General features: G+C 39.4%; 1 protein-coding gene across 1 annotated transcript; it reads left to right on the top strand.

Moving 5' to 3' along the window:
* The first annotated feature begins 1091 nt into the window (after positions 1 to 1091).
* On the top strand, positions 1092 to 6941 carry LOC143752049 (uncharacterized). Its single transcript, XM_077245021.1, has 8 exons — positions 1092 to 1593; positions 5282 to 5389; positions 5478 to 5601; positions 5702 to 5773; positions 5905 to 5978; positions 6058 to 6190; positions 6292 to 6363; positions 6486 to 6941. The coding sequence occupies exons 2-8, from the start codon at positions 5317 to 5319 to the stop codon at positions 6508 to 6510; spliced, it is 573 nt and encodes a 190-aa protein (XP_077101136.1). The 5' UTR covers positions 1092 to 1593; positions 5282 to 5316; the 3' UTR covers positions 6511 to 6941.
* The last annotated feature ends 5095 nt before the right edge of the window (positions 6942 to 12036 follow it).

Genomic DNA, 12036 nt, shown 5'->3' with positions numbered 1-12036 from the left:
AAGGGTAGCATGTACAGAGTGAACCACAACTGTCCTAGTACTGAGCCTTGTGGTACGCCATACTGAACTTTTGATCGCTACGACATCTCTTCATTTACTGCTACAAACTGATAAGTATGATTTAAACCATGCTAATGCAATTCCACTAATGCCAACATAATTTGAGTTGAAAAGTTTTAGAGAATGTTGTGGTCTATGGTATCAAATAGTGTAGGCTCTCCCTACACAGTGACATTTCACAGTTTTATATGCCTTATATTGTGTTCATTTCAGTGGTACTTTATATCTATCCTGCAGATTCTACACAGAAGGATAAGTACTGCTGTGATCCAATTCAATTCAGATTGAAAGGTACGGCCATATTAACCCTTGTGCATCAATTAAAAAAAAGTTACACGTCCATAGAGCACAAAAATGTCATAAAAAATATGAAGCTTGGGAGCACAGACTTAAGTTTGGTCTCATTTTAATGAAGACCCATGGCAGATTATTGCTGAAGTGTAAATGTAAAAAAAAAAAATTCAATAAGTTTATGAACATTATTTTTATATAAAATATATATTTTATGAAACAAGGTGAACTCTAAAACGGCTAGAAAATCAAAGCCATAAATCTAAATAAGTTGTTCCAAATTTGAGGTTGATATCTCAAATGAGCTTTCACTAAGATTTTGTTTCGGCGCAGTAACAGATTTTCCTGTTTTTGGTTTTGGTTTTTCTTTTTTGGAAATTAAACAATGTTGTACTCCATGTTCAATTCATGTTTGTAAGATTGATTGAATATGATTGCAATGTGCCTTGTTATATTTTTAATATGAATCTTTAAAAAAAATTGTGTTTGTAATATTGAGAGAGAATTTTTATTTATTTATTTATTTATTTATTTATTTTTATTTAAACACTCATACCAACCACACTCTGACATGCATACCAACACACCCACACAATTATCGTTGCTTAATTTACCCGATAGGCTCTATAATATGCCGTAGCAGAAAACGGGAATAAAGCGAGTTATTGCTATATAGGCCGAACTTATTACTTGGCACCATCTGGTAAAAATAGTCATTTAAATTTTGAAGCCTTGCCAACAGAATGCAAGCCGCTTAAAGGTTGCATAATTTTATAGTAAAATGGCATTGAGATTAAAAATTGCAGTTTCAATGGGGACCTTTTTGTCCAAAAGGTGCTGAGAGGAAGTTTTTTTGTTTGTTTTTTACCTTGTGAAAAATAGTTTTTTTTAAAGGGAAATGGCGGTGAAATGGTAAAGTTCCAATAAAAATTCACACCTGTGCCAAATGTTATTCAGTTAGCATTAACACGGGCAAAGTGATTAGAAAAAACAAAATGAAAAAGACAATGTCCATAAGGATGCACAAGGGTTAAGATGTCATTAATATGATGCTTATGTATTGATTTAAAAAAAAAAAAAACTTCGGTTGTGTAAACGGCGCTCCCCCAGGAGATGGCGCACTAGGTTGGGTTGACCGACTGCGAGGTTATGCCGAACATGAACAAACAGGAAAAGATCGAGTTTCTCATTGCATCCGCTTGTCTGAGAAAGTCAGAACTGATTGCTATATGGACTTTTAAGGTAATCAGCTAACATAGCTAATTCTTTGTATGGTTGATGGTTTATTTGATTTAGATGTGTGTTAGGGCGAAGGAGAAAAGTAAAAAACTTTCAGACCTCGGTTATGCTCATCTTGGCTCGCTCTTTTGAAGGTATCTTGATATAAACGCGTCTAACGGTCCCGAACAGGGTTCCACAGCCAGTGGCGCCACCAGGGGGTGGCCAGGGGTGGCCGTGGCCACCCCTGGCCGACTCCTGGCCACCCCACTGGCCACCCCAATGACCAGTATAAATTTTAGTAGCATCAGTTATGCATTTCATAAATAAGTCAAAAATATTCTTTAGTAAAAGAAGACGGGGAATTATGTGTCGTTACGTGCTTTTTAAGTGCCAAATGGTTACAGTATACTGTTACAGCAGCTTTTCGATGTGTCTTTGCCACGTTTTGACAAGCAGGGATGCAAACAGCGCGCTTTTCGGCGCCTCCCGCTTTTTTCACGTCAGTTTGGGTGACAAAGTCATCTGAAGTCATTCCACGGATTAATGTGAGGGACAGAAGTCTACTTACATCATTAAAGTATACGGAAACTCGTTTTCCCTCCTCTGCGGCTGTCAGTCATTCTCCATTCATATTCAAACAGCGCGCGCGCCTCTTGGATGCACGGTAAAACTCTCTCCAATATGATATATTCACATTATAATGCATGATCTGTAGATAAAAGGCTGTAGATTTGCATAAAATTACTTTATTTTGGTGGAGTTTGTTGCTGCTGTTTTTAAACGACTCACTACCGTGTGCTTGTTGGACTATGAATTGGCATCAAACGCACAATAACTGGAATTTAAAACTTTGAAACAAAGGAACAAATCGCACTAGGATTTGTGCGCTCGACATTTCTTCGCTTTCTGACGTGAACTTTTAAATGCGCACTTATGCAGCGCAGCGCTGAAGTAATGTAGCCTACTATTATTATAAAGTGTTACCCATCATTTCTGCCCCCGCGAATCCCGCGATGCGCATACACGCTGTGTGCGCTCTGTTTTTTCATGTTATCATGGGTTTGCGCACTGGAATATTATTAAAAGCCAATATATTTCGTTATAGCTAGCCTGCTCAATACATTTAAAATAAGAATAATTTAATTGTATATTATTTCTTTGTAATGTAGGGTATATATGCAATTCTGAATTCTTGACATTAATAGCCAATATAAATATAAAATTGCGAAATGTATGATTGCCTGATTGAATTTTATAAGATAACTAATAGTAATTTGTTTTTATTAACATATTTAGATTTTATAAAATCACTGTGCAGATTTTTTCAAGAATTACTTTTTGATGCTAATTTATACACTCATTAAGTTTATTAAAAATTCATAATACATTTATGTAATATTTAAAGGTGTTAACTGTAATCTTACACTGCAAAATAATAACTTAAAAAGGATTAAATTCATCACAATTATGTAAGTATCTGGAAATTTGCCATGGGGCGAGGGCCCTTATATATATCATATCTATATAATATATATCATTATATATAATATAATATATATTAGTAGGGCCCTACTGATATCATTAGTAACATTAAATATAACACAATAAACCAAAGTATATCAGGAGGAGTTTCCTTAAGTCTTTCTGATAGTTTTCTACAGGCCGGTTTACTACAACAGTAGAATAAAATTCTGAAATTATGGTTTATAGTTTTGGTGTGCCACCCCAAGATTTTAAGTGGCCCCATCTGGCCACCCCTATGAAACATTTCTGGAGGCGCCTCTGCCACCAGCCACTCAATTCTTACATCAATTGGAACGTAAAGTCCAAACTAGAGGCATGATAGCCTACATGCAACAGATTTTTACATAGTACAGGGTAAAACATTACATTTTACAAATTTTTGTTATTATTATTTTTAGTAAGAGGGATGTTTTTATACACTATTTCTAGCAATTTAATTCGCTTTAATAAAGATCTTTATGAAAAGGAAGGGTGTAATAGATATACTTAAGCTTTATGAAACGTCCCAAGAAGAATTATTACCTTCAAAGGAATAAGTTAGTTCTCACAATGAAAATTCTGTCATCATTTACTCACAAGTTGTTTCAAACATGGATGAATTTCTTTCTTCTGCTGAACACAAAGGAAGATATTTTGAAGAAATTCATACATGTTTGAAACAACGTGAGGGTGAGTAATTGATGACAGAATTTTCAATTGTAAGTTAACTATTTCTTTAATGCATAACGAATACGTGAGCAGAAGTTGTTTGAATGCTGTGAATTTCAGTTAATCCTTCATTCCAACATTTGCCTCAAATACCATACTACTTAATCGTGATTATAATAAGGTATTGTTTATATTTAGCATTAAATAAGATTCAGAAACTGTATTTGAAATTAATAAGATCAATAAATGTTTTTTTTGTTTTGTTTTTTTAACAAGAAATTACATTATTTATTATGACTGATTTTATTTGACAAGCACAACACTCAATGCACACAGGACGGGTTCGTGTTGAGCCACTAACAAAATACTAATCGATTACATATGTTCTCTCTCTTAAAGAAAGTGTAAATGTCAGCATTGTGTCAAAAGGATTGAAGTCTGTCGGGTTAAATAAGAGCGTATATTGAAGCAGTTTACTAAAAGTACCTTTTGAATCTCTCATTATGCTATATTATCACCAAATATTAATTGGATTCAGTCTTTTTGTCAACTTGTTTTCTTTAAATTAGTTTTTAAAAAGTGTTTATTTTTTTTAAACTGACTGATTGTAGGCCTCATTGATCTGAGCTTATATTGTTCAAAAATAACTATCCATTGAAAATGAATGGGGAGATCGAAAATAGATCAGACAATATATGGTTTTAAATAAGACAAACATTTAGTGTTCAGGAGCATCATGTTCACGTTCACATAATTACATTGTGTGCTTGCAAAGATAAAGGCCTCAGACCTGTGCATACATGGATACATGCACACTCACACTACCGTGCACACGCAAACACACAGAAACAAACACACACATACACATTCATGTGCACAAACTATTTTGAATATTACAGGCTTTCTTTCTCACAGATCACTTTATCTTTATCATCAGATCAATGAGGCCTACAATCTATCAGTTTCAAAAACTAATACGAAACCTGTCCTAATTGAAACAAAACATAACATAGTGATGTATCATAACATTGGTGATATAGCATAACAAACAATTTACAAGAAAATGTTTTTTGTAAGGCGGTCATTTTTACTGGAACTCCACACGTGACTGTTACATTTTGTACAAAATAAAATAATTTCAAAACAAACTTCCTGGTTTAATATTAAAGCACACTAGTGTGATATTCTCCATGTTTTGTTGAATAGTGACAAATTTATCCACAAATCAGGCTTTTATTACTCAAACTGAGGTACATGAGCTCAGATCAATGAGGTATAGTAAGCCGACGATCAATCAGTTCCAAAAAGAAATACAAAACCTGTGCCAATTAACAGACAACAAGTTGATAAAAAGATTGAATCCGAAATTTGATAATAATATAGCATAAACGATTTGCAAGCAATTTTTAAAAGGCCGGGCATTTTTAACCGAGAACACAAAAGGTGTTACAGGGTTCTCAACAAAGCTCAAGAGTTAAGTTCCACTTTATTGACTATTTAAGGTGAACTAGTAAAAGTCTTGAATATATTCTCTCAGACACAAGCAGTGAGAGTTGAAGATCGACTGTGACAATGGAGACACAAAGGATCCTCATGAGGAGTTTGGCTGTTGTGGTTTTTGCATCTGTGATCTGGACTATAGCAGGTAAAGTGCTTAAAATTGTTTGTATATTATTCTATCTGATGGAACGGTGCAGAATATTGAGGTTTACCTTGTTCTTCTGTCTCAGCAGATGCTCAACAGAAGGAGATCACATGCTGTATTGTTTACAACAGCCAAACTCGAGCACAGTTTACTGATCCTATCATCAGTTTCAGGCTTCAAAAACAAAGTCTTCCATGTCTGAAGGCCGTCGTGTAAGAATCACAGTTCCTCTCTAAAGAAAACATGTCATGATTAGAGATCAACAGCATCTGATGCTAGATTTCTGTTTCACTTTTTCATTCTCTTTGACAGCTTGAAGACTGAACGAGGAGATTTCTGCTTTAAATGGAGACTACAATGGGTGCAGGAGGAAGTTAAGCGTTTGTAAGTTAAACACAACAATTGTGTTGAAGTACCTGAATTTGTAACAACATAATCTTATAAAGTGTTGCATATTTAGTATAGTATTTTTGTATTCACATTGTTTGGTTTTTTATGTTTTTGTTTTTTTACAGGAGAGCTCAAAGAAACAAAGGCCTGATTTCCACTCCACCACCAGTATCATCTATTAGTAACCCCACTACAACAGGTAAAGTGCTTAAATCTGTTTGTATATTATTCTAACTGATGCATAATATTGAGGTTTAACTTTTTACCTTTTTCTTCAGTCTCAGCGAATGCTATTCAGGAGGTGGTACCATGCTGTACTGCCGTCTCCAACCTAACTCGAGCACAGTTTACTGATACTATCATCGGTTTCAGGCTGCAAAAACAAAAATTTCCACTTATGAATGCCGTCATGTAAGAATCACAGTTTTTCTCTAAAGAAAACATGTCAAGGATAGAGATCAACAGCATCTGATGCTAGATTTCTGTTTTAACTTTTTCATTCTCTTTGACAGCTTTATCACTGAACGAGGAGATTTCTGCTTTAATGGGAGCCTACAATGGGTGCAGGAGGAAGTTAAGTTTCTGTAAGTTAAACCCAACAAGTGTGTTGAAACATACCTGAATTTGTAACAACATAATCTTATAAAGTGTTGCGTATTTAGTATACAGTAGTACTCTTGTAGTAACATTTGTTGTTTTTTTACAGGAGAGCTCAAAGAAACAAAGCCTGACTTCCACTCCACCACCAGCATCATCTATTAGTAAACTCACTTCTGAGGAAGGATATTCCCAATCAACTGACAGATCATGAATCATAATGTCTAAAAGTAAACTCGTAATGAGAACACGTTATTAGAAATTCATTTTTTTCTGTCCCACCACACAGCGTATAACAGTCACTACATTTCAAAAACACAACAAAAACAAAACAAAATACAAATTAACAATACAAACTATTTTTACAGTTTAAGAGATTTCACTGTTTTATTTTTTAAATATTTAAAGCGATGATGAGCTTGACTCATTTGTTTATTTGTACCTTTCTGTGTAAATTGTTTCTATGTAAGTGTATGTGCTTGTGTATGGTAATTCACTGGAGGCTGTGATTGGTTCTCCTCCACACCTGATCCAGATATAAAGACCACCCCAAACACTCAACCTCTGCCATTGTTCTCCCATCGTGTGTTACTGTGTGTTGTTCTGCCAGTATTCCGTATCATTCATCACTTTGGTTGATCTTGATTGTCGTAAGAGAGATTGTGAGTGTGATTTTGGATCTGTGATAATTAGTTTATTTTAACGCTTATTGACTATGACTTGGATTCTGATTTTAGTTTTGGGTTTGCTATTCATTTGTGTATATAATGTGTAGCTAAATATTCTTGTTAATAAAGTTTGCCAACTTAATCAAAAGATTTTGATCAAAGAGGCCTAATGCCTACCGGGTTTGTTAGCATTCCCATTCATATGACGGATGCTTTCTCTAAATCTCATCTCTAGTCAAATGAAATGCATACAGTAGGTCGATTCTTTAAAGGGGTCATTGTTGTAGAAATTTTTATATTCTCATTGATTTTAGTTCCTTATCTGTGTTCTGTATATGAGAACAGAAGGCCCTTCTGTTATTATGTTTATACAGCTGGAGGTATGTTTGAGACACTCAGCAGGTAGTTGGGCAAGTGACCTCTGACTTCAGAGGTGAGAAGAACCCCTGCTTTTGGGGTAGTCATAAAGTTCCTTTGTTCATCTTGTCTAAACAAGAGATAGAACAGTATAAGACTGCTAGCATCCCCCTGTTCTGGGTCTCATTTCCTCCTGCAGCTGGACTGCGGTTGAACTGGGAACTATTCTTGCAAGAATAAATGCCTTAAAACTAAATTGGAATCCTGATGTCTCTTATGCTTTGATGCTGTTTGTTAGTTATTGTTTTTGCCGCAACAATTGGTGTCAGAAGTCGGATTCCTTGAGGTTTTCTTCTGGTCCTGACAGCGGATTTGACGAATTGATCATCTCAAAGCACAGGCTTTGATCTTACCTCGCCAAATTGAGAGAGAAGAGCCAAAATTGCTATCAGGGCTAGAAGGAACCCACTGGAATCAGAAAGAATCCGGTGGCAGTAAAAGCATGGTAAGAGACAGTAAAATTATTTTATTTTGTGCAATGTAATTTGATATAACTGTGAATGAACCATAGTGGCTGGAATTATCTCTTTGGTACGGGCAGAGAAGGTTTTCGAGGGGTAAATCGAGGTAGTGAGGGCATTCCGGGTCGTTTGAGTCGGCTCACTGAAAAGAGCCGGCTCTTAGATCCGGTAATTGTAACACGTGAACCAGCACGAACGACCCGTCACTACGGGTGCTTCTCATTTCTTATTTGTGCATCCTCGTTTCCTTTCCTCGCTTCCTTTCCTTGCGTCTCAGCTCCACCCCCTGTAGGATGCGAGGGAAGGCTGCGAGGAAAGAAAAGGAGGACGGAGGAATCGAAGGAAAGCTTTTTTATACATTGGAATACTGGATCACTCGAGCTTCACTTCACTGCGTCATCAGCAGCGCTCAAAGGATCTGCCCTCATGTTGTTGAAGTATGTTTATTTAAGAATTTCATAAGAAATAACAATAAAGCAAGATACCATGTTGAAATATTTGAGATATGTAGTTTATATAAACTGCAAAGGTAAAGAATAAATTAAAATGATTGTGATCGATGTGAAGGGGGAGGAGAATTGACACGTGCGTCACGTTTAGTCGATAAAACTCTTCCGCATAGGATACACCTGTGTATCCTCGCTCATGACTCCTCTGGAAACTTCCTCACTCCTCGATCCTCGCCTCCTCGCGGTGCAATTAGAGAATTGAGATGTCCTTCAAGATGGCTGCGCTCGATCGGTTTCCGGGTCATAGGATGGAGGACAGAGGAACGAGGAGGGCTATTGAGAAGCACCCTACAAGTCAATTTTGTACCGAAAACTAGCTCGTAAAGCGGACGGAAGAGTCGCAGTGGACGAAAGAACCACTGAATTATTGGTGCACTCAAAATCTTTAATTGTAACCTGAGAAAGTCTAAACGTACCTGATTTAATTACGTAAACCAGAATCAATCTGTCGCTGGAAAGCGCTCACGGAAAGATTCTGAAATGCAATTTGCTGTAGAGCTGCTTTGAAACAATATGCATTGTGAAAAGCACTATGCAAATAGATTGAATTAAATTAAATTGAATTGAGTAAACCATAATTACAGAGCTAAAACCTGGACGATTTTGGGTGAAAAAGTCGGATCTGTCGAAGACGTTTGACAGATTAGTAAAACGCGCGTCAAAAGGAAAAATCCAAGAGAGGAGATCCAGCTAATATGGGGTCAACGTTAACGGTAAGCTAGCTAATTTTTAAACACAAGTTTTCGGTCAAATGAAAAAGTCAGTTAAAGAAAAGCAACAGAGATGTCGTGGTTGTTTTTGTCACGTGTAAAGAATGTGAGCAGACAGATTTGAGGAAGCAGATAGGAGGGAACGAAGACAAAAGCAGAAAGAATAAGCATGTAGAACTGAATATGAAGAAAGAATGAGCATGTAGAACTGTAAGTGAGAGACTTGATGGAAGAGGAAAAAAAACTAAACGAAAAGGTTGGTGTGTGAGATGTGTGTGGGGATTGTAAGCCAACTATCATGTACTGGTTAGTTAATGAAGGAACTGGCATGTAGGGAAAGTCTGTCATGTTAGGCAGAAACACAGGAAGCAATCGCGAGTATAATACAATATTTATTTTAGCACAAAACACACAAGTCCAGGGTGCAGTGAGCCAGGTGGAGATAGGTGACGCAGGGACTTCGATGGTCAATACCGGTGACGTGCAGACTAACGGTGAGACGATCCAAATCCACACGGAAGACGACGAACAGGAAACACCAGGCAGGAACACGAACCAGAAGACAGGGGAACATCAAACAACGATCTGACAAAGGTGAGAGAACAGCGGTGAGTTTAAGAAGCGTGGTGAGATGAACTGCAGCTGGTGATTGTAATGATGAACAGCTGGAGTGGATCAGGTAATGACATACAGACACGCCCCTTGCACACGTGCACTCATACAATAACATAAACACAAGACTAGAAGGAACCAGCGAATACATCTACCGTGACAGTACCCCTCCTCCTAAGAACGCCTCCTGGCGTTCTCAGACTCCCTTACCTGCCGATTGTAATCATCGATAAGGGAGTGATCCAGGATGTCCCTAGCAGGAACCCAACTTCTCTCCTCCGGACCGTAACCTTCCCAGTCCACCAAGTACTGAAATCCGCGTCCCCTCCGCCTAGAGTCCAGAATACGGTTGACCGAATATGTGGTCTCCCCATCTACGAGCCGCGGTGGGGGAGGAACCGGGACAGGCGGATTAATGTGAGAATGAAAAACGGGCTTGATTTTAGATACATGGAACACGGAATGAACCCTCCTGTACGCAGGAGGTAGTTTGAGGCGGACTGCCACCGGACTAATAATCTTGGTGACAGGAAACGGGCCAATAAATTTGGGAGCAAGTTTATTAGAAACGGTGCGAAGAGGAATGTTCTTAGTTGAAAGCCACACTTTTTGACCAACGACGTATACGGGAGGCTTTGACCGGTGGCGATCGGCCTTGGCCTTGGTGCGCGCCCCCACCTGGAGTAGAGTCTCCCGGGCTCTAGTCCAGGTGCGGTGACACCTCTGGACAAAGGCGTGAGCGGAGGGAACCGCAACCTCGGATTCCAGACTGGGAAAAATTGGTGGCTGGTAACCTACACTACACTCAAACGGAGATAGGCCCGTCGCTGACACTGGCAACGTGTTGTGTGCGTACTCCACCATAGACAGTTGTTGACTCCAAGACGAAGGATTTCTGGAAACCAAACATCGCAACATTCTCTCCAAATCTTGGTTGGCTCTCTCTGTTTGACCATTGCTCTGGGGATGAAACCCAGATGACAGACTAACCGTCGCCCCCAGTAATCTACAAAATTCTCGCCAAAATTTGGACACGAACTGGGGTCCCCGGTCGGAGACCACGTCTATCGGGAGGCCATGTAACCGAAAGACATGATCTACGACCGTAGCCGCTGTCTCCTTAGCTGAAGGTAATTTGGGTAAGGGAATGAAATGTGCTGCCTTCGAGAATCGGTCCACCACAGTTAAAACTACTGTGTTACCCTGGGAGGGTGGGAGGGCGGTAATAAAATCTAGAGCGATATGGGACCAAGGTCTCGAAGGCACCGGCAGCGGTTGAAGTAGCCCATCTGGAGGTCGATTGGAAGACTTACCCGTGGCACAAACAGAGCAAGCCAAAACAAAATCGCGAATGTCACGAGCCATAAGTGGCCACCAGAATCGTTGCTTGACTAGAAATCCAGTGCGATTAATTCCTGGATGACAAGCTACGTTGGAGCTGTGACCCCACTGGATAACGTCAGACCGTAAGCCCTCCGGCACAAATAATCGGTTCGGTGGACACCCGGGCGGAGGCGTTACCCCTTCCAAGGCCTCTTTGACCTTCGCTTCGACCTCCCATGTGAGTGTTGAAACAAATACGGTTTCGGGTAAAATACACTCGGGAGTGGACGGGCGACCGGAAAAATCAAATATACGAGAAAGTGAGTCGGGTTTGATGTTCTTAGAACCCGGACGATATTGGAGAGAAAAATCAAAACGACCGAAAAAAAGTGCCCACCGAGCCTGCCTGGAGTTCAATCTTTTAGCAGTTCTGATATATTCGAGGTTCTTATGATCAGTCCAGACGATAAAAGGTACCCCCGACCCTTCTAACCAGTATCGCCACTCCTCCAACGCCAACTTGACTGCCAACAACTCTCTATTACCAATGTCGTAATTACGTTCGGCTGGAGATAAACGATGGGACAAAAACGCGCAAGGATGCATCTTGTCGTCTACAGGTGAACGCTGAGATAACACCGCCCCTACTCCCACCTCTGATGCGTCGACCTCCACCACGAACTGACGTGATGAATCAGGGGTAATTAGAATGGGGGCTGAAACAAAGCGGCCTTTGAGTTTCTTGAACACAGTCTCGGCTGTGTCGGACCACCTGAACGCAGTTCTGGGGGAGGTCAAGGCAGTCAGAGGCGCGACCAGCTGGCTGAAGTTGCGAATGAATCGCCGGTAGAAATTGGCGAACCCCAGAAACCTCTGCAGGGCCTTGCGGGAATCTGGACTTGGCCAATCCACCACAGCCTTAATCTTCTCAGGGTCCATCCGCATCCCCTCAGACGACAC

This window comes from Siphateles boraxobius, unplaced genomic scaffold (genome assembly GCF_051911475.1).
Source record: "Siphateles boraxobius isolate OS27281-9 unplaced genomic scaffold, OSU_SipBor_1 26, whole genome shotgun sequence".
Classification (NCBI taxonomy): Eukaryota; Metazoa; Chordata; class Actinopteri; order Cypriniformes; family Leuciscidae; genus Siphateles; species Siphateles boraxobius.
This window is presented reverse-complemented; position numbering and strand designations above follow the sequence as displayed.